Genomic DNA, 24,291 nt, shown 5'->3' with positions numbered 1-24,291 from the left:
GATCTCTAGCTGATTAGACATGTTAGCTTGTCCACAGATGCAAATCTTTCATCTTTCTCTCAGATGAACCTGGGAGTCATATGCACTTAATAGATGAAAGTTGATGACTGTAGCCAACTCAAAAATTGATTCTAAAGTAAGCACTATTATGGCTCCCTGTGCCATCCATAGTACTTCTGTTTTGAATCTGGGGAACAGGGTTCCTGTGTGTGACTGTTGGCCATTCTCTGTTGTCCTTATTCTTGTCATGAGTCTTATGTTTTGTTTTTTGTTTTTGTTTTGTTTTTGTCTGTTCTCTTGTGAGCATCTTGTCCTGGCTAATTTCAATCTGGCATTGTCACTATAAGATGCAATCCATGAATTTTCAAAAACAACTACAGCAACACTTGGACTTGTGCTCATTCTAGATGAAAGGGGGTGTTTTCTGGTATCATTTGTAAATCAGAGAACAAAAATAGTTCTTCATCTCACTGGAGAGGGAAGAGAGGCTTAAGCTTTTTCTTTCCTGAAGTTCTCTGCATGAACTACCATGAAATGTGTTTGCTTTTAGGTTCTTTTCCCTTCATGGCAGTAAATGACATAAGAGGACAAAGTCCATGTTCTCAACACATGCAAGCTACAATGAATCTGAGGGAGCAAGAAGAATATCTCTAAGTTCCACATCCATAAGTTCTTTCTGATTTTCAAAGCTATTCATCTGATCAGCAAAATGGATCAAAAGGATGTCACCACGTTCAAATGAGAAATCATTTCACTAAAGTACTTAAGTGTCAGGCATTGATAGTAGATAAAAAGTTTAAAACTGCATGTTCCTTTCTCTGCCATACTTGTGCTCTGATCATGATAATAATACAAGATATACTTCACATTCACGCAACCTTAAATCTTGTCATGAAACCTGTCACATGTAGAACACATTAATATTCAATAAGGGTATTCTCTTCTATAAGAAGAGAAAAAAAGTAGTCTCTGAAAAGAGCAGTGATCAACGTTTTGGGAAAGGTCTTTGCTTACTTCCCTTTACCTGTGAAAGATTCGCCTCATAGGAATCTAATCTCTGCAAACTGTTTGCATTCCCTGGTCCACCTTGAAATCAGTGTCAATTGTCAAAGGCAGGTGGTTTTAGAACAACAGCTGCATTTTGAAAGGTACACCCTGACATAGTTGAAGGTGAAACGACAATTCACCATTGTATTCAAGTGCCTCACTATGGAACAATAAAAAAAGCAAAAAGGTAAAGTCATAGGCTTCCTGTGGCTTGGTTGACCTGTACCTATGCCTGGCCACAACTTGAAAGACATAGTGAAAATTTCACATTCAGGAGCCTGATACAGGAAAACCTAATGGTATCATGAATTAGAACAGTTCACTCAATGTTAGTGTGCATATCTTGGATCACATATCTAAAGCTCAAGCATTAGAGCTGGTGTGTGTGCTCACTTGTAGAATACTTGCCTAGCAGCCCAAGGCCCTAGGTTTAATCCCTAGCACTGCAAAATGCATGAAATAAATCTAAAACGTAAAACATCATTTCTACTTTTATGATCCTCTGATTTATATGGTTTAATGTCAAAGGCTGTAATAACTTCAGCATGTGGGAAATGGGAAAGTTTTAAGGTTATTTTTAACAGATACTGCATGTATAATCAACAGTTTTATGTATGCTTTCATTATCAAATTCCAAATGAAAACATACTCTCGCTGTTTCTGTGCAGTATCCTGTATCTTGGGGGGGGGGGGCAGTTTGAGACAGTTTTTCTGTGTTATAGCCCTAACTGTCCTGGAACTGGCTTTGTAGACCAGGCTGGCCTTGACCTCGTAGAGATCTGCCTGCCTCTGCCTCCACAGTGCTAGGATTAAAGACGTGTACCACCATGCCCAGCTAGTATCCTGTATATTAACAGTGGTAAAAATGTTAAAATAGTTTGTGCTGCATATTTTCCCCTTAGATTCTTATTCCCAGAGACACGTATTAAGAGGAAGCAGCTTCCTTAACCAATTGCATTTTAGAATAGGAATTTTGTCAAGATTTTTATTCCTGTGTAAATCTTTTGTGTGTACTATGCAATTAATGGTTAACAGTGAAAGGTGGCACCCACCAGTAGGGTGGATATCAGAAAGTCCTAAAATGGTTTTATTTATGGTTTGCAGATTCCGTTAAGTTTACCCTTTAGCACCACCTGCTGGACGAAATAACTTCTGCTTATGTGTTTCCACTACAGATTAAATTAGCCCCTTCATGCTCTATACCTATCTGCGATTTTCCTTGTGGGCACTCACCCAGAAACTTTTCCAACTTTAAACAGCTTTATAAGCAACATAAGTCAAAGTGTCTGAGAGTTTCATTGATACTTTTGCCAATGAAAATACCAAAATGATTTTTCTTTATAATTAGCTCATTCGAGTTTTATGTATTTAAAGAGAAGGATGTGATGTGTCAACATATGTACATAATATGTTCTGATGGAATCAAAGGCATTTCCATTTTTTTGTCATAGCTCTTTTGTACTTTCCAGCTCCTCTCATCCAGTTCTTCATAAAATATATGGCAGGATGTTATGAACTCCATCATCCTGCTCCATTCAGCATGGAAATTATCACTCTTATCTGTCCTTGTGTTCTCCCTCCACTCCTCCTGCTTCCTCTTAACCTCTTTAGGCTACCGTAATTACTATTATATTTTCACATTGACTTTTTGTAGGAAGAGCATATGGTATTTGTCTTTGGCTGTAAAATCTTAAGGTTTTTTCAAAACACCCTGACTCTGAACAGATATGAAAAGTATTTCACATTCTTAATCAAAATTATCCTTTTCATGTTTTAATTATTTATTACATTTCTCAATAAAGCATGAATTGACCTGTTCCTTTCTCTTTTTTTTTTTTGTATTGGATTAACAGACACTGGTTTAAATGAGATTGACTCCCAAATATAGCTAACCACGTTGTGAATAATTCTTTATGAGGGGTTTTTACTCTATAATTTTACCATGATAATATTTTATAAAAATAAAATTTAGTTTCATTTATGCCAATAAAATCAGCTATTTGAATACTGACTTTTCTTCATCCAAATAAAGTTGAACTTTTCTCTTGCTTGAACTATTTCTTAATTCTTGATACGTAATTTTAATTTCCTAAGAGGTAAATTTGATTAACAGTTCAATGAAAATTATCTTAAGCTATTTTGGGAATTTTGAACATGTTATTTTTGGTGTAGTCTCGTGTTTCTGTGAAATATATGCCTAGTAAATACAGTGAAGAATATAATTGGCTTATGAATTCTCCCTTGTGTCTCTGCTATAGCTTCAGGACAGCACTCAAAATCTCTTTTCCCTTTTGCCCAAAGGCCTCGGATGGTACACTGTCAACTCAGCTTATGGAGATACCATTGTCATGCCTTGCCGACTCGATGTACCTCAGAACCTCATGTTTGGCAAATGGAAATATGTAAGTATGGGCCTCCTGGGACTTAGAGAACTGCCTCCAGTTTTTAGAATACAATTCTCTCTTTTTTTTGAGAATGTATGAGTATGTAATACTGACATAATGCTAATACTCATCTGTTCACACCTGTATAGAAAGAATTAATGTATTGAATATGTCAAAAATATTCATGATTATATAACTAATGCTATTTTTAAATATACCCAATAACTCAAAATTTGTACATCATCTTTGTCAGAAAATTCCATACTTTAAGTGTTAGCAGCAGAGGGAAAGGCAGTGTCATGAAATACAGTTTTGTGGAGGGGAGCATCATCTCTTTATTCGTTTATGTGTAATGCAGCTACTGCAGTACCTTGAGAACTCAGATTTCCATGGGGAACTGGCAATCAGCCTTGTTTCCGTTGCTGAATCTTCGCAGTGTGTGCTGATATTACAGATAACTTGTACGTTTAACATTGTTGATTTCATCCATTGCTTACCCTTAATCCATCGCATTTTGTCATGCATAACTGTGCAGATGGGTCTGGAAATGGAGATCAGAGATCCTGGTAGCTAGGTGTGGTAGTCCAGTTAACTTTAACAAATTAATGCCTCAGTTGACCACAGATCGATGAAAGGTGTCTTTGTGGTACAATTTCCCAACACAGGGCCACAAGAGACAGCAGTGAACAAGCTTTAAGTAGATGGATGTTTCCTGGAACACACTAGCGTGTTTTCCTAGTCCCTGAATATTTGCAGACATTTGCATAGGGGAACGTTGTTGGTTACCAGATGATTTATTAACTGTGTGTTTACTGCAGCATTTCTCTGAACAGCAGGTATGTTAAAATGTACTGTGAATTGTATAAGGCCTTGGCTGGATTAATTTGTTAGATTTATTTGACTACCAACATTTTTACCTAAAATGTCTCCATAAAAAATAAGTTATGCCGGGCGGTGGTGGCGCACGCCTATAATCCCAGCATTCGGGAGGCAGAGGCAGATGGATCTTTTTGAGTTCGAGACCAGCCTGGTCTACAGAGCGAGATCCAGGAAAGGCACAAAGCTACACAGAGAAACTCTGTCTCGAAGAAAACAAACAAATAAAAATATGTTATACTAAATACATTTTGTCAGAAGTGCTTAAGCTTGCACCCAAGGGTAGAACTGACATGGTCTTTTACAATGTGAGCTCTGAAATACAACCAACAGGGTCTAGAGTCTTCCATGAATAGGTAAATTAGGCATATTTCCTTAGTATGAAAATGAGATATCTTCCTCACAATGTTGTTGTGAGGGCTAAGCACTTAACTCACAGCAAAATGCTTACTAGTATTTGGTAGGTAGCAAATAGCTTTAAGAAGTCAGTGGTTACAACTCTAGGGTTCAACACCCTAGCCACACTTTGCATGTGTGAGTGTCTTTAAAAAGAGAGAGAGAGAGAGAGAGAGAGATGACACAACACACTGCGTCTCTGTGCTCATGGTCAGGTCAATCCAGGTAATTCTAAACTGCATTTAGTTCTCTATAAAAGTGGAGGCGTTGTGATCAGGAAAGAGTCTATTCAGATTCCTCAGGTTCCAAGTCTCAGACTCTACCATGCAGTGCAGCCACTGAACCAAATTTACCATCAAAATGAATGGAATCAACTGAGAGAAATATGAACATATGTGATCATGGTACATCCTGAGGATAACATAGGGACTAGATTCCACACAAACTAAGCTGACACACCAGTAGAGACCAGTGTTCCTGGCACCATTTCCCATGCTGGATTATATACTATTTTGATCATGTTTTCATGTGAAAGCCTTTCAAAGTACGTTTCAAGCCTCAAATAAAAACCTCTGGGTTTCAGCTGTCAATCTGGTTCTCTTTTAGTGAAGAGGGTACTTTGCCTAGTGAAGAGGTTACTGCTCCTTCATGAAAACTGAATGTGTGGTATAAAGGACCACCACATCAATGCTAACTGGCAAATATGAGCATTGAACGTGTGGGGATTAAAGCAATGCATGTTTCAGATACAGCTGCCTGATACTGTTGAGACCATGTATCAAGCTCAGATATATGACCACTTTGGTTTTTTTATGTGGTTTTTATGGCCACATGACTTTTTTTTTCTGAAGATTAGTTTTTGTATTTTTATGTTTGTTTGTATCTTCTTTTTAGCTGTATATTAAACCAGACTACGCCATGTCGCTTAAACAGCTACCAATGTCCCATAAGTATGAGATAAGCTCCAACTCTGAGAGCTTTACCCTTTCATTTTCACCCATCTCTATGAACCTATGAGTGAACCACCAGGTTCACTTCATATGAAGTGTGATTTCTCTTTCTGTAAGCAAAGAATTATGTGATACTGATATCTAAAAACCACTGCCCTTTAACACCGCCACCCACAGAAGCCCATCAAGAATAATACAGCAAAAGAAATCATACTATTCTGAAACATGAATTATGTGTATTTTCAACATGTATTGTTACTTTAATTTTTAGGAAAAGCCCGACGGATCCCCAATATTTATTGCATTCAGATCCTCTACAAAGAAAAGTGTGCAGTATGATGATGTACCAGAATACAAGGACAGATTGAGCCTCTCAGAAAACTACACTTTGTCTATCAACAATGCAAAAATCAGTGATGAAAAGAGATTTGTGTGCATGCTAGTGACCGAGGACAACGTGTTTGAGGCACCTACACTAGTCAAGGTGTTCAGTAAGTAGACTGCAGTAGCACAGCTAAGTGGGGTTGATGGCTGGTATGAGAAGGTGTTCTTCCAGTGGAAGCTTGAGCTCTCTGCAATGCCTCTCCATGGGAAACCATGTGTAAGGGAGTTTCTAGAGCTCTTTATTCTACTTATGCATACTGGTAGCAAGGAAGATAAGTCTGGCATTCAAGTAGGAGATGCACGGTGAGGAGGTAGAACAATACTTTAGAACAGTAACTTTCCTTGGGATGTGGAATGCTGCTGGTGATAACTGACTAATGACCTCTAACTTCCATTAATTTGTTCAAAGAAAAAAATCATAATGTTTATATAGATATACAGTACATATATAATCATGTGTATCATCATATAAATGTATTCATATAAAATTGGAATTTTAATATATAAAAAGGAATAAAATACAAATTTAAGGTATTCTATAATCTAGAGATCTAAGAATTCAACTTGTATATACATATGTGTGTAACATGTTTTTAAGTGTGTATGTGTTCCTATGTGCATATGTGTGTACTTTCTAGCCTTCAATGTTTATTGATTCAGTCTTTAACATGTTCACATGGTTCAGAAAAATTTCACTAAAATAATGAAGCTCAGCACACTGAGAATGCTCATGGGATTACAAAGGTATTACACCAAAAAGATAAAGTAGGGGTGGAAAAAAAAGAAACTAATAGAAGATACTCAACATAATTACTATAGTTACCGTGGCACAATGACTTCTCCTGATAATATATAGTTAATGTTACTGTGCAAATAGCTATGCAAATGAATGACTTGAGATGTATAATTAAAGTAGTTCTTCTTTTAAGATTCAAATAAAAAGTCCCACCTCGGTTACATCATAATGTTTTAGAACCTACAGGAGGAAAAATCAAGTCTAAAAAGTTTCAGAATCCCAGTCTTTCTTAAGTGGGGAGAATGTCTTACTTTCCCACTTCCCCCTCTCCTTTCCGATGACTTGACAGCTCCAAGAAATGATTAAAATAAATAGTAAAGAAGGAAACCCTGGAGGTTCCAACAGGAGCAAGCAACCATGGACTCTTCCTGTTTCTCTTTAATAACCGATGCAGCCAAGTAGGGCTGCCCCTTAAGTATTTATGTAGACTTCAAAGCTCCAATGGGTTCATGACGCGTACTCAAAGAGCACTAACCCAGGACACCTTTGTTCTCCAGAAAGGCCTTGATGATGTATATTACATGTTCCAGCCGGTTATCCTTTAGCTTAGAAGGCACTTTCCAGAAGTCATCCACACCTCCCTATCATATTTTATTCAAACCAAGTCCCCGCTGTTTACCAGCACTGCCCACTTCCACAGGGTTTGGGAAGAGCTAGTGTTCCACATTTGCCATTGACCATGTTGGCTTTTGAGTTTTCTTTATTTCCCTTACTTTCTTTATTTTGTTTTTATTAGAGAGATGGATGGTAGATTTGCTAAGGGCATTTTTTTTTCTTAAAAGCAAAATAGCAACAACAACAACAAAATTACCAGAAGCTTTGATATCATAAATACCAAGAATGTGGGTAGACTAACTCACAACACTAATCATTTTGTAAATTAATTTGCCATTTTCTAGTTTCTATAAATTATGTTGAAATTATTGAACTTCAGTGTAGTACACAAATAAGCCAAGAACAGCCCGAATTATATTTAGAAGAATCATTTGTGACATTTTCCAAATTTTCTTGCTTTATAAAACTGTTCCATTGGTATCTAAAAGTAAAAATCCAATTGGTTTAATTTAATAAAATTTCTAAGCTGCTTTAGTATACAGAAGCTTTCTGTCATGTTGAAAACAAACTCACATGCCACATACCGCCAGGACCCCTGCCCCCTGCTCTTTTGAATGTTGTGGAAAACAAAGCAATTCTCAGTAACAGAATTTGCATTCCAGGCTGTGGGCCAGGGAGAATTTACATAGCAAGTTACACACTCTTGAAAATGGCAAATGGCGTTGTATCTGAGAAAGAACGAAAGATCCACCAAATGCAAGGAAATGAATGACATCGAAAATGATCATGACGCCCCTACAAGATCGTGTCGGAATTATGAATTTATGTCAGGCCACTTTTTGCGAATCCAGCAGCAGCTGTGGCAGGGAGGCTTTCATCCTCTGCGTTTATATATTTCAGTCCCTTAAGAGTTACTATGCTCATCAATCAGTCCTCTGTTTCCCTCTATTGAATCACCTAGCAACGCGAAGCGTGTACGAATCAAGTGTGGCTCATGAGAGCCAATCTCAGATCAGCCTTCTGTAGACTGCCAGCCCCATAAGCAAAATCAAATTGCCTTTATGCAAGCCAGAGGAAGTGCCTGGTGATTTTGACTTCAATGCATGTTTGTTTGTTTAGTTTTAAACTACATCTCTGATGTAAGAAATCATATCCCCAAGTCCAAGCAAGTAACGGGCTTGGTTACCACTAATCAATTCTTGAATGGCATCAAAATCAAACTGCCTTTGCGTTTAGTGCACATTTGAGAGTAATAAAAGTATTTGGAAGCAAAATTAGGCCACTGAAACTTCCCAAAGATTCATTCCAATGATTGTTCAAAAGGCTCGGAGGTCAAACAGGTACCCAGAGAGCCAAATGGCTCTTAGTGATGAGTTGGGAAAATTTGTGACCTGCTCACTGGAAGACCTTGCTTTGTCAGAGCCGCCACTAACTTCTGACCTTGGCAAGTCTCTTTCCCTGCGTGGGGTTAAAACCACCTCTTGAGTAAAATGAATGTGTGGGAGGGTTTTCTATTCTGCTACTAATACCCTGTCCCAGAACTAAGGAGCAAGGTCTAGCATTGTAAGAAGCTGCTTCTATTCAAGTGGCTAGAATCCTATTCACTGTTTCAGTTATTTACAATAACTTGTTGATGAAAAGAAAGAAGAAGGAGAAGCAGAAGAAGAAGAAGAAGAAGAAGAAGAAGAAGAAGAAGAAGAAGAAGAAGAAGAAGAAGAAGAAGAAGAAGAATAGTTAGCTTTAGCCACTTATGAGGTCAGGCCTGACTCCAGAGTCAGCATGGAGAACATAAGGAGACCCATCTGAATGTTTTCAGGGTGTGGGGCAGCTCTTGGTGAGCCTTTGAACACTGCAATCTTAATTTGTCAATTCTCTGTGTTTGGTGGTGTTCTGTGGTATTACAAGAAAGCCCAAGACTTAGTCCATGCACAAGTGGTCCAGTCCTCAAGGCATTGGCTCTACACATCATTTCACATGTTTAGGCTCTACACATCATTTCACAGTTCCTACTTGGATATAATTCTTTTTTTTTTTTTTTTTTTTTTTTTGGTTTTTCGAGACAGGGTTTCTCTGTGTAGCTTTGCACCTTTCCTGGAACTCACTTGGTAGCCCAGGTTGGCCTCGAACTCACAGAGATCTGCCTGCCTCTGCCTCCCGAGTGCTGGGATCCAGCCCAGCTGGATATGATTCTTAATGCTTCATTGAATTGGAAAATTGAGAATCTCTCCTCCCTCCAGTGGAAGATTGTTAAACCAGTAAATAGTAAAAGAATATTTTCCAAGGGGAAAGAAATAGAAAATGAGCTAATTAACAAATAAGACATAAACTGTATGTAACAGTTTGATTCTTTCTTTTTGGGGGGATGGTCGTGTTGAAAATTGAAACTGGGTCTCACACAGCCCAAGCTATTCCTTACACATGCTATGTAGCCAGAACTGGCCTTGAACTCCTCATCCCCTTCCCTTCACCTCCCAAATACTGAAATGATATGTGTATCACTGTACCCAAGTCACTTTGATTCTTAATACAATATATATAAACATTTCCAATCTAATGAGAAAAATACAATATTGTTCCATGGATACACTAGCTGAAGTGCTTGGTGACTGGTAAGGAATTTGATTGTCAACAGGGATTGTGAGCCTTGCCTCTGCACAAACCTGTCAGGGCATTTTCTCCTCTTGGTCATGGACTGAGCTAGCCTTTGTGTGGTTTTCCAGTAATGCTAAGATACCATGGGTGACAAAGAACACTTTTGTGCCCAGCACTGCATCTTCACCTGTACATAGACGGCTGGGTGCCCAAACTGTAACTTTTACTAAGGTATTGATTTCTACTTTTTCCCCCTGAAAATCAATATTCATAGCATTCATTAACTGTAGCCTGAGAGTTAGAGCGAGGAAGTGGGCTATCTATTTTAGTATATTTATTCCTGATCAGTCCTTCTCTCTATTACAATATCCTTCTTCTCCAAAAGGAAAAAAATCAGTTACGAAACAAAAGCAGTGACTAGAAGAGGAAAGCGTCTGTCTCCAGAAAGCTTGAACTTATGCAGCATTTTATATCTAGCTTAGCCTTTAATTATCTGTGGTAAGCCTTCGAGGGATATTAATAAAAGCCTGTGATCTCTTTAGTTAAAAGGAAATCACTTCAGCTTCAGAATTATATTCCATTGTTACAGATACTAGTGTATGGTAACACACACACACACACACACACACACACACACATACACACACACAGCTGCACATGCAGCACAATACTGCATTGTCAGGTGTGTTCCAGGGCTTACTAGATGGTTTATTTTTAAAATATTAAAATCTCCCTGTCCTATAATTTTTAATGTGCCACCATATTGTGTCCCGAGGTTGACATACATCTAGCTACTTCAATTGAGAGAGCCAGGCCAGCAAGGAAGAAAAGTATGAACGAAGGTGTAATTCTATACTTGATTCATGGTCAGATGAGCGGTTCTAGAGAGATTACTCAGCAATTTTCTGAAGCAAACTTTAGCTTAATTTTAAATTTGTCACCTTGACTAAATTAATGCTACAGGCAAATTTGTAGTGTTGTTCTTCTTTCAATTTTATACTTGGTTATGAATCCTTGAATCATATTAAGATATAATTCACATGAAGTATTTTTTTTTTGTTTGTTTTTTTTTTTTTTAGCAAAAACACTACTTGGGAATCGATATGCAATTTTGCTAAAATAGTATGTGTCCCTTTAATGGTTCTCCAACTAATATCCATTGATTGTTACAAGCTAATATAAAAGAAAATTACATACAAAAAATGTAGTTAATACAAAGGGTTTGGAGCAAGAATCTATGGAGAAAATAACTCAAGAGAATAGAATAGGTACTATCATTAAGTTATCATTAAATCACAAAATTCACTGGGACTCTTCCAAAGAAAAGATGAACAAAAATTTAAGAAAGACTAAAAGTTAAGCACCCTTCCACCAGGTCTCTTTCTTTCTTCCTTCCTTCCTTCCTTCCTTCCTTCCTTCCTTCCTTTCTTTCTCTCTTTCTCTCTCTCTCTCTCTCTCTCTCTCTCTCTCAACTACAAATTACTTTCACTAAAACAATGAATTTTAGAAATAATTAATGCAAGTAAAGTATTTCACAAATTCGGCATACATGCAGTGTGTGTGCTTATGTGCCTATTGATGAAATGTTATCAGGTTTAATTAAAAATAAGAGGTAAACATGTTATGTAGTAAGTGGATGCTCAAATGTGAGCTCAGTCTTTTTCAGTAGTATTCAGTGAATTGAAAATCAGTAAAATTTGTCAAAATTACCCAGTAAGCTTTTATTCAGAGCCTACATTTAAATGATTTGCAAATCCCTCCATATTTTCCATGCATATTACTATTGAAAGAGAAATTAAATACCAATTGTTCTTTCCTTTCTGTTAATTTTGACCTTTGAACAAATCAGATAAATTAATTAATGTGTTCTGTCACTTGAGTTTTTAAGGATTTTGTCACTTAAGGACTTCTTGGGAGCTTTGGTTTATTTAATTAAGAACCAAGAATTTTCATTTGTTTAAATATTCTCGGTACATTTGTCTCTCAAACATATTAAATGTTTGTCTTTGACAGCATGGATTCTAAGCAAAAGTCAATGTTTGATCAATAATGCACTTTTGATTTGAAGTGAATTCCATTAAAATGCTGAGAGCCTTAAGTTGTAATGACATGAGAAAGGATTTAACCTCCATGCCATGTTTCCCCCACATCCTTGTGACTATTTTGAGGGGAAATTTTGTGAATTTTTTCTAATCTGTAGTCATTTTCTCAATACTCAGGAACTTGGGCCTGACTTCTTGTTTGCATTAACCCTGATTGTCTGCCCTATTCATTTGAATTGCTGTTTTCCTGCTTTCCTGAGTTTTGTTGCCAGCTGCTGTTATCATTGTAAAACTTCCATTAATGGAATCATATTTCTAAAATTTATAGCAAACAAGATCTATAAGCAAAGTATGTGGGGTCAACACACAAGTTCATTATATTCACTGTTCTTCTATAAAACACACTTACAAAAGGAAAATTAATGACACACTAAAGAATGTTACTCTTTTAAATTCATTCTAGAGATAACCATTTTGTAACTCCATTTGTGTTATGGTCTGGTGAGGTAATTCTTTCAACTGAACCTGGAATTGAGTAGTACAATACAAAAATCAATTTAGTTTAGTAGGAGAATGAAAAATCTTAAAAATGTAAACATCAAAACCATGAAAGGAAATACTAGTTTCTTGTGTTATTAAAATAAACATAATTCTACTCTGAATGATACAAGTCAAGTTAAATTCTCTATAAACTAATTAGTTGAGTTTGTTTGTTTGTTTGTTTGTTTGCTTGTTTGTTTGAGACAAGGTTTTTTGTGTAGTCCTGGAACTCACTCTGTAGACCAGGCTAGTCTGGAATTCAGAGATCCACCTGCATCTGCCTTTCAGAGTGCTAGCACTGAAAGCATGTGTCACAACAGCCTGGCTAATTGATCTGTTTTGAAAGTATAAAATTTATCATTAATAGAAAACTAAAAGAATATAAATCCTTTATTGAGACTATATAAAAAGCTCATAAAGAATACCCCCCCCAAAAAAAACTTTAATAATGTAATCGAAAACTGGACAAACAAAATAGACAGTTCTGAGACATACAATTTACCAATAAATATTAGATTAAAAGGTTTTACATTCTTGGCCACCAAGGATTGAAAGCCAAAACTAGATTCCCTTCTATCCTAGTGAGGAAGGCTGTTATTCAGAAACAAAACAATAAATTCTCGTGAGTACAAGAAAAGAGAAATCTTGTATTAAGCTAGTAGCAATGCCAATTAGTCCAGTCACTGTGGAAATTAGAATGATAATTCCTCAAATAGAAAACAGAACCACTATAGGATACAACTGTACCATCTTTAGATGTGCACTCAATGGAATCCATGATAAAACACAACAGAGATACCTGCACAGCCATTTTTATTATAGCACTATCCCCAACAGTGAAATTGTAGATTCAGCTCATACGTTCATCCACACATGAGCAGATATAGAAGATAAAGTGTAAGTCTAGATGTTATTACTTAGCCATTAAAAAAAAACAAAAAACAAAAAAACTGTGATTGCAGAAAATGGGGAAAAGGTCATAATGTTAAGCAAAATAATAAAAGTCCCAAAAGATGAATGTCATGTTTTCTCATATATATGAAATCTACACTTAAAAAATTTAACATTTGAAGGTATAGAGGGTACTGTTAAAATAACAAACGATGACAGTGGAGATGAATAAGATCAGGTTCCATAATACGGTTACATGAAAATGTCACAATGAAAGTTTCTGTTATATTGAACAATGAATACACATGAAGAAGAGTAAAATAACTTGAAGAAATCATTGCTGAAATTTTAATCAATTTTCTCTGAAGCCGCTTTTAGAATTTGTTTGAAGAACTTTCTAGAAACTCTCTGTCCTCTATTCCAAGTCTCAAATTGGAATTTTTAAAAATATTTTCATAATTTCATAAGGTGAGATAAGAGATAAACATTGATTTGTTTTGTACATCACTACATAGATTTCTCATTATTTTACATCTGTATTCCTTAGACTTCCTTGTTCCTAGGAATCCCTAAGGAGCTTGTTAAAAAGCATAGTGGAATTTTCCCTGGAGATTCTGGAAGCTTCTTAAGCCTCAGAAATGTGTGTTTCAAATTAAAATCTTTGTAATTTGGATTCATATGCAATAACACTCTCAAGTAATGAATTAGAGGTCTTATACTTAATAAGTAGAAAGTATTTATTAGTACTTATTATTATTATTATTACTTATTAGTAATCAACCAGAAATATCCTAATGTTCTAATATCCTAACTAGAACTAATGTTCTAATATTAATGTCTATATTTACCATCAAATCCATATTGACCTCACAAAACATCTAGAGAGTATTGAAGATATTTTATTCAAAGGAGTTATAAGTACTTAAAACAATGCTTCAAGTCATAAAGCAAGTACTTGGTAGGTTATACCTACTGCATTCCATAAATCCGGATTATTGTAAATAATCCATTCTTTATTCTATTGTTTATGTTTTTGCTTTGGGTATACAGAGTCCCCTTTTTTCCCCATAAATTGTGTGTGTCCTTTGTCTCTTCCAGTATACTTAAACCTTTTTCTACTTATATTTAGAGCAACCATCTCAACCTGAAATTGTAAACAGAGCACCATATCTCGAAACAGAGCAGCTAAAAAAGGTGAGAACTTGTTTATATTAATGGCTTTACCCAATTTAGGTGCACCTAGATGCCCAGACAAACAGGATGCAGTTGTTTTTATGAAATTTACAGTGTTTCAGGTCAAATCAGAGAGCATGGGAAGTCACAGTAGTGGTGTGAGCACTGTCCGTTTGATCAAGACAATGGGCATGTGAAGGAGACATGGTTATTTATCCAGAAAACTCTTTCTGATGTGGATGAACCAAATACTTGATAGAATCAATGAAGAGCAAGTGGATTTCCTCCAGGTCAACCTTGAGAAAAGCTTTCCAACTAAATGAAATCATGGGGTGTGAAGAGTGCAGTCTGTGTGGTAAACATCAATTTTTGGTATTTTAGAAATTTGGGGTGCTAAAGTTTAAGGCAGAGGAGATAAATCTGAAGATGTTAAAAAGTTCCAATATGAATCAAGACTTATGTAATATTTAGACTTTATTCTATTAAAGTAAGTTACTGTAGGTTTGAAGTACATGGTGAGAGAAGACAGATACAATCACATTATCACAGGTGTTCAAGAAAGTGCAATTGATAGGCAGGCACAGATGGAGTTCCACACATAAGCACATCAATTAGGTAATAATCTCATCATCATTAACCAAAATACTTCAATATTCCCTTGTGTTTGTGGAGGTGGGTAAGATCAAGTTTGTTTTTTTTAACCCTATTTAATTTTATTATCCAGTGTTTGATAAATGTTGAATAATTTAGTTAAAATGCACTTGAAGACTGAACTGAGGATTATAGAATATGGCAAGTTTTTATCCTGTGAAATGAAAATGGAATTGGAGAGGTGCCACATTTTAACACTAAATGTTTCTTGCACTTAGAGATCTATGAACCACAGCAATAATCAATATTAATACAGTTATAATGTCATTTAGTTAATATTAAAAATGAATAGCATCAAAATGAAATTGGTAATGCCTTTAAATGGATGTGATTTTATGTATAGTGGAAAGCTTTATTGTACATTTCAAAATGGATAAGACTATAATTTATAATATGAAGCATTATTTTTATACAAGAATCAAAGGGTATTTCTTAACCAAAGGTGGAAAATAAATTGTTAAGACACTTCATTTCTTGAAGATTCTGAGGTTTCCATGAAATAAGGATTTAAAACCATTTGAAATGAAGAAATTTTCTTTTGCATTTTTCAGTTAGGTGATTGCATTTCAAGAGACAGTTACCCAGATGGCAACATCACATGGTACAGAGATGGGAAAGTTCTGCAACCCCTTATAGGAGGTGAGTCTGTGTCAGGCAACGGATTCCCATGGCCTTTCATATAGTGTACAGACTAGTCATTCTGTGAGCTGTCCAGAATTTATCATGCTGTCCTCTTCTCTTTCTACAACTCTACACTTCAGTTACACTAAGTGCCCCTTAACTCATTGGGTGATTTCTTTAGACATCATTTTATCCATTGTATGGAAGAAGCAGAAACAGAAAGCAGAAAGCATATATATTTCTATATATGGCATGTTCTAGAAGTTAATTAAATTGAGTGGGTGATAGGATTTCAGTATCCTATTTTTGCCTATGCTTCTGATTCACAGTTTTGGAATGACATCTTACCTTATTGAGTTTTCTCTCCTACTAAATACAATTAGAAGGACAAATTCACTTCTCAAATATGTTGGAATATTTAATTATGGATTGTGGCTTTCCAATGAAGCATCTTATCATTGGTGTTCTTTACTTTCTTTAGAGGTGGCCATACTTTTTAAAAAGGAAATTGATCCAGTTACTCAGTTGTATACTATGACTTCATCCTTGGAGTATAAGACAACCAAGGCTGACATACAAATGCCGTTCACCTGTTCTGTGACATATTATGGACCCTCAGGCCAGAAGACAATTCATTCAGAGCAAGTAGTCTTCGATATTTACTGTAAGTAACTGAATATACAATTGTGTCATTGTAATATATTAGAAACAATATTCAAATTTTAATCTTTGAAATTCTGATTTAATTCCTCTTACTATTCTGCTGTCAATCCTCATGCCCAAACTTTGGTACACAAGTAATCTCCTCTTCCTTGGAAGACCTATAGAAAAAAAAGCTTACTGCTTAACAATATACTCTACTTCTTCACATATTATTTATATGTATTCTGTACTCTATGAGGTGTTATGTTCTTTAAAGATTTGGTCTCTAACTCAACCAATTCTCTCCAATACTCTCCAGTCATAGTATACTGCCATGTTTTTTATAGGAATTCCTATTAAGACTTGGGAAGTTGGCTTCAGAAGGAACTTGTATGTATGTGAGTACCAGGTATATAGGTGGATGAATTCTTGGATGCATGAGAATTACACAATAATGCCATATATATGTAGGGAGTATTTGGCAATGAGAAGACAACATAGGCACTATAGAACCTCTTGATGATGACACAAAGTAGTTCATTGGAAGTGGTTATTCTTCCAACTGAAAATAAAGACACTTCCATCAAAAGGAAATTGTCAGTGTGAGGTTGTAAGTGACAAATGTCATAGTAACAGAATGGTAATTCTTGAAAAATCATGTGTCCCAGGACAGTGACTCTGGAACTCTTGAACACATTAGTTGAATATGATGGAGTTGCTAGAACACAGATTACTAAACATCACTGATGTAAAAAGATCCAGTGTTGGGGGAGGGATGAAGTGGAAGAGCAATGAAAGAGATATCTTGATAGAGGGAGACATTGTGTAGTTAAGAAGAAACCTGGTGCTAGGGAAATTCCCAGGAATCCACAAGGATGACCCCAGCTAAGACTCCTACCAATAGTTGAGAGGGTGTCTAAACTGGCCTTGCCTTGTAATCAGATTGGTGACTATCTTAACTGTCATCATAGAACCTTCATCCAGTAACTGGTGGAAGCAGATACAGAGATTCACAGCCCAGTACCAGGCCAAGCTCCTAGAGTTCCAGTTGAAGAGAAGGAAGACGGATTATATGAGCAATGGGGGTCAAGATCATAATGGGGACATAATGGAGACAGCTGACCTGAGTTAGTGGTAGTTTAAGGACTCTAGAACAACAGCTGGGGAGCGTGCATGGGACCAAACTATGCCTCCTGCTTGTGGACAACAGTTGTGTAGCTCAGTTTGTTTGTGAGACCCCTGCCAGGATCTATCCCTGGTGCATGAACTGGCTTTTTGGAACCCATCCGCTATGGTGGGATACCTAGCTCAGCCTTGATGCAGGGAGGAGGGGCTTGGTTCTGCCTCAATTTGACATTGCCGGGCTTTGTTGACTCCCCATGAGAGGCCATACCCATTCTAAGGAGTGGATGGGTTGTGGGGTGAGGGAAAGGAGGGGAGGGAGGGGGAACTGCAGGTGGTATGTAAAATGAAAAAAAAAAAAGATCCAGTGGATAAAGAGGTGCTTCACAGTGAATTTGTTACAAAAATGATATATTAATATTATTACTGATAATCTATGGAGCATATGTGGAAAACCACTGCTTTAGGGAGACTGGAGACAGAGCAAAATGATAGAAGGGGGTATTCAGGAATGAGAACTGGATGAAAGAATTCGACCCGTGAGAGCCTGGGGAAGATGTATTAGCCCTCCTCTCTTTAGTTTTTCTGTTCACCTGATTTCTGCCTCTGGTGCTCAATTCACACAACCACTCCCAGTTCCCTGTACTTCCTGCCATGATCACCAACATGGTATTCCTGACTACTTACCTTTCTCTCCTCACCCTAAACACACTGCTCATCAAGCTGACATCAGAAGTCTCTTTCTAAAACTTTAATCTGCAGCATTCCTACTGCGGCTAAACTTCTTCACTGATGCCTCAGAACGCTCAGATTCATCATCTCCATGTTCTTGGCTGCTGTATTCTCGAACCTGTTTCAGCCACAGTCACGCACTGTGTGTCAACCTTCCTCATCACACTTTACACACTGCATTCTTTTCTACTGTTCACATTCCTCTGGGAGGATACAATTCCGATGCCTGCCTGTGTGTTCTCTTTGCCTTGCCTTTATCATGTAGCAAGCCCCTACTTATTCTTTAAAACAATAGGTCTGGAGGGGAATCCTCTTGGAAGCTACCCAGGCTTGCACGTCTATCTAGGTTTTACCTTTGGTGCCATGTGTAATGTAATAGTTTGAATGGTTAAATTTGTTTTTCTCATAACTAGGGAAATTTCACTGAAGTGAAGAGCACAGCATTTTCAGCTTTATGATCCTTGCACATTACTTAAATAATATTCAAACTAAACTAATAAATCTTTGACTGGGTGGAAGGATAAGTGAACAAATAGATATGTGAAGGAAAATGAATAGACTAATTTGGTAGAGGTTCATGTAAAGTGGTGAAATATAACAATCTCACTTGATGTAAATTCTAGATAACCATGTATAGTAAATTATGGAATACTCATTTCAAATGTTTATGTGTAGGAAATATATGAAGGATTTTGAATATCCTTATAATAGTCAAAAGATTATCTTAGAAAACAGTTATGAAAGTGTTGAAAGGGAGCAAATGAGATTCAATAGTATTATTTCTGGTGTAGGTTAATTAAGGCATAGACTGGGAAAGTATTAAGTGTGAATAGAAGGGGAGAATCAAATGTAAGATATAGCAAAGCATTTGGCACTGAGATTTGGTATTAGAGTGGATTGGAGGAGGCAGAGTGGGAAGTCAGAATAATGGGAAAAATGATGACTTATTCATAATTGAAGTAAAATCCAGAATCTGAGGCAGAGGTATGACAAGTGATCATCAATTTGTTAGGCATGTGAGTGGCCCAGAAAGCTACTGTAAAAATGCAAATGTGTTACGACAATCCTCTGATCACACTTTAGTCCTACACCTCTCTAGTACAGAATACATTGAAAAGGATTGCAGAGAAGGGACACTGAAATAGGAGAAGTGAGACTGGTCATGGTCCTAGCTGTCCTAGCATCGGCCTTGATCAGAGTTGTGCCGCTTTCCCTTCCTGAGAAAGGGCCACGTCCAAGTGTGAACCTGAAAGAGAAGGGAGAGGCGCAGGACAGAAACCCGGAAATGGTGGCTGTCAGTAGGATGTCAAAAGCGAGCTTTATTCTCTTCTTCCACTCTTCTGAGAACTGCTGGTTGGAGAACTACCTGCAACAAATCCAGAAATAAACACATGCAACAAACTGAAAGCAATGTGTGAATCTCACTGTTGAATCTCGGGATTTGGTGATACCCAGACATTCACATGTAGATCAGTGTCAAAGAGGCAATCTAAAAACAATCTTTCTAAATTGTCCTGTTCACTTAATTTAAATGACTGCAAGAAATGTGGAGTGGAGGGTTTCTCAAACTACAGCTTTTAGTTTCACTTTATTAGCTAATAATAAAATAGGTATTTGTAGCTAGAGTATTCTGTTCATAAATTTTAAAAGTCAGATAACTCAATCATTATCCACTTTTGTCTATCTTCCTCAGAATTCATCCTTCATGGCATTATTCAGCTATGTAAAACATGGATGTTAGAAAAAATTCTTTGTAAAGCCAACATCACTTCCTTTTACTTCCCATTTACTGGACAATGTTCCATTTAATTCACTTGGCATTCAACTGTTGAGTAGTCCTATGTGTTAAAAAAATACTCAATACCTCTATTTTATATACAAAAATGAACCAATGTGTAATGAAGTTATATCAAGTCTTGTTTTAAAGAACAGATTAAAAGGACAACGTTTATGCTCCTGGTGACTATATAACAACCTCAATCTCTGTCCTTCACTATCTGTCTGTCTTATCTCTCGTCTGTCTGTCTGTGTGTTCATGGAATTAATTTTTTAAAGTAGATCTATCTGTCTGTGTGCCAAAAACAGTGCTGGTGTTGTTTAGCTCATATATCTTCATTTGACTTTCATTATTGTATAGTAAGGGTGTGATGGTATCCAGCAGCTTTAGTGACTTTGCTACCCAATTGAGTCCTTCTAAGCTATAAGCTTCATATCGCACCATTCAATTTCCTTATAATGAAGTCACACGGTGAGATTGTTCTACTGGTCTTTTACACATAAAATAATTACAGTCATTGCCACCTCAGTTAAAGACATTTTGCTAAGAAGAAATTGATTTTTTTTTTTTTTAATGTAACACGGTTCTTTGTAGTTTGCTCTAACTAAGATTAGTACTTGGTATAGCAAGTGGCTATTAACTTCAATCCCTCTATAAAAAGATACATTTAAGTAATTACCATTACTAGCTTCTTGAGAAAATTGTGTATAATTTAGTCATTTACATTGTATGCACAGAGTAATTTGGTACTTGACAAAAATTGTTAACTTCTGCTTGTGACTCTTGCAGATCCTACCGAGCAGGTGACAATACAAGTGCTGCCACCAAAAAATGCCATCAAAGAAGGAGACAACATCACTCTCCAGTGCTTGGGGAATGGCAACCCGCCTCCTGAGGAGTTCATGTTTTACTTACCAGTAAGTGCTTAAGCATTAGTTGAACTTGACGACTATCATTTTGTCCTATTGTCTGGCTTCTAACTGATGTGAACAATTGCATGAACTTGGGTAGCTTAAGAGAGAAAAACGGGTGATTCTTGAGAATCAAAATAAATAAATAAATAAAACACCCCAGTAGAACGTCCGTTGAAAGCTTCTGTGGCACCATCCCCTGTTCTTTCTGCTTTTCCTCCATGTTTAGAGAGTTCAGCAATAAAGAGAAAAAAGGGGCAACCACACAGGAAACTGTAATTGCAAAAAAACTCAGGGTGTCATCATCCAAATAAGACACAAAATCTGCTCTTCAGAAGTACAGCACTGGGAAATCAAAAGGCATGATTGCAAATGTTCTAATATGGATGAGGATTCACCCACAGGCTGCTCTAAACATGCTCAGATCTTTGGAAGCAAAGAGAGTTCTGTTGTGTAGTTTAGCTAACTTGCTAGAATAACCGTGTGGGCTCTTTGTCACAGTACTTGGCATGGCTGAAAGAAGTGGTCTGCATAGAGGCACTTCGGGAAATTTCTTCAAGTATTTGCATTCTTAATGATGTGGAGTCTAGCTGGAAGAGCGGTGTGTTCACCACCATCTTACTGAGAAAAGCTAGATGCTGCTAAATAGTGCATTTACTGCAACCATGAGATTATAATGAATTTACTCCTAGCATGGCTGGTAGTATTTCACAATATCACTCACTGCATTACTGAGAACACCTGCACAGGAAACTTCTTGCAAACATAAATGTTGGCAGACAGCATTGTTTCCCCTATTAAATTTATGTGTTAATATTTTCTCATTTACAAATAAAAGTTCTGAAACTGGGTTTCCGCTTTGGCTACTTGGGATGGCAGAGCCAAACTCACGTTCTGTCTTTAGAAATAATGTCTGCTGGCTGTCTTGGCTGCTGTTAGTGGGTGCCCCTGCTGTCTCTCTACTTGACCTCCTTGGTTTGCTTCCCTTTCTTTTATTCATTTTCCTCCTTCCTGTTCTTGCTCTTTTATTGCTTTTCATTCTTCTCCTTGTTCCCTTCATACCTGTCTGTCATTGTTATTTGGATATATGACTGGCATTCCCGTCTGCTTGTGTGCTTTCTCTCCGTCCTCTCCTCTCCTCTTCTCCCCCTCCTCTCTTCTCCCTGTTTCTCCTCTCAGATCTGCTCTTCTCTTCTTCCTCCCTCTCTCTCTGTCTCTATCTGTCTTTCTTTTTCTCCATCTGTCTCTGTCTCTTTCTCCCCCACCCCAGCCTCACTCATACTTGGAATGAAACCAAGTGCCTTGCGCATGCCAGGCAAGCTACATCTCCATTCTCTGGTTCATTGGCTCACTATAGAGCTTAGGCTGACCTTGAATTCACTATGTCACTCAGACTATCCTCAAACTTGTAGTCCTCCTGTTCCCAGCTCCTGAATGCTTCAAGTGTAGGTACGTATCCCAAGATCCAGTTAGAATTCCTCCAATCTTTTTGTTGGCATAGATAAGGTATAGGAAAAAATGGACATTAAAAAAAACTGCTTTAAGATTCAAAGTCAAACTATGCTGTCAAAAAATAGATATCATCAATACAATATAAAATAGCCCTTCAAAATTTAGCACCAAACTATGAATTGTTCCTCAGATGTTTGTAGAACCAATTTCAATCATCTTTGCCTAATCAAAAAGTATGCTCACTTTTTTCCTCATATCTGAGAAAATTGTACTTTCCTCAAGAATTATAATCTTTCTTACTGTAGCTACCAAGTGTAACCATATGACATTTTGCCTCCATCCAAAGGGACAGCCTGAGGGAATAAGAAGCTCAAACACTTATACACTGACAGATGTGAGGCGCAATGCCACAGGAGACTACAAATGCTCACTGATCGGCAAAAAAAGCATGATTGCTTCAACAGCCATCACGGTTCACTGTAAGTCACCTCCTCAGGACGTGCTGCACCTCAGAGGCTTCTAATAATATTACGTAGCTAACTGTTCTAAGTGCAATCTTATCTTTCTTAAACAACTTGGTTTTAGCTCATTCCATAAAGAGCATGAGAAAAAGGTCAAATTCAGGCAGGTTACCACTGTGATACTGAATCCTTGCAGGAGTCTGGAAACTACATACTTGTCAATGGTAAAACTCTTTTTTCTAAATGCCTTCAGCTTGTTGTAACATTAAGTCATTTGGATATCATCCTTAAATGACTCATTATATATTTAAATATATGTATACAGAATGTATAAATATATATGTATAATATACATAATTTATTTTATGCAGTTATGGAGATGGAACCCGGGGCTCTGTACATGCTAAGTAAGCATTCTGCCACTGAACTGTACCCCTAAGCTCTTTTTAGATATTCTTGATATTAACAAGATTTACATTTTACCAGGAAGAATGTAGATTATACATCTCAGTTTTAAAGCACAGGATAATATTAGCACCCACATCCAGGCAACATGAAGTTACCACAGATTCAGCCCGGGAAGATGAAGTAGAGGAGACCAAAAGCTAAAAGGTAGTAAGTTGTTGGAAAGATAACCTCTTCAAAATCACCTTGAGTGATACATTTTATTAAATTTTAATCTGCTTGGAGAACTCCAGAGACTCCAAAATTATATTTAGTCTCAAATAATATGATGGGGGAAAGATCCATTAAAAACAGCCATGTAGGGGGCTGGGGAGATGGGTTAGTGGTCAAGAGCACTTCTTGTGCTTGCAGAGGACCCAGGTTCAATTCCCAGCACTCAAATGTCAGCTCATAATTATCTATAACTCGTCTCAGAGGATGTAATGCCATCTTCTGACCTCAGAGGTCACCAGTCACACACATGTTGCACATATATGCATACAGGCAAAACTCTCATCCACACAAAACAATAAAATAAAGAAATCTCCAAAAAAGGAGAAGACCAGCCATGAAACTTGAGTTCGTTATTTTAGAAACATGAAAGCTCATATTATTAATATATCAGATACTTCTGAAATGTAATGATTTTTTAATTGACACTGCCACCTGGTGAGAGTAGAATTCATACACCTGTTTTGAATAACTATGGATCTTGTTTGGGGATATAGACTGAATGAACCTTTCACCCAAAGTGTAATCAGAAAGCTTTCTCCTAGAAATGATCTGCTGTAATCCTACAGAGCATGAGGAGACTATATTGTTTTGTTTTGTTTTGTTTTGAGTAAATAAGAT

General features: G+C 36.9%; 1 protein-coding gene across 3 annotated transcripts in view; it reads left to right on the top strand.

The window, feature by feature from the left end:
* Alcam (activated leukocyte cell adhesion molecule) overlaps positions 1–24,291 on the top strand; it is a 185,126-nt gene that overhangs the window by 133,081 nt on the left and 27,754 nt on the right. For all 3 annotated transcript variants that reach the window (XM_036203492.1, XM_036203491.1, XM_036203493.1), the window contains exons 2-8: positions 3,349–3,449; positions 5,925–6,144; positions 14,583–14,647; positions 15,829–15,916; positions 16,380–16,562; positions 20,961–21,088; positions 22,881–23,013. In XM_036203492.1, coding sequence (XP_036059385.1) covers positions 3,349–3,449; positions 5,925–6,144; positions 14,583–14,647; positions 15,829–15,916; positions 16,380–16,562; positions 20,961–21,088; positions 22,881–23,013 — 918 coding nt within the window. The remainder of the gene's footprint in view (positions 1–3,348; positions 3,450–5,924; positions 6,145–14,582; positions 14,648–15,828; positions 15,917–16,379; positions 16,563–20,960; positions 21,089–22,880; positions 23,014–24,291) is intronic.

This window comes from Onychomys torridus, chromosome 12, assembly GCF_903995425.1.
Source record: "Onychomys torridus chromosome 12, mOncTor1.1, whole genome shotgun sequence".
NCBI classification, from domain to species: Eukaryota; Metazoa; Chordata; class Mammalia; order Rodentia; family Cricetidae; genus Onychomys; species Onychomys torridus.
This window is presented reverse-complemented; position numbering and strand designations above follow the sequence as displayed.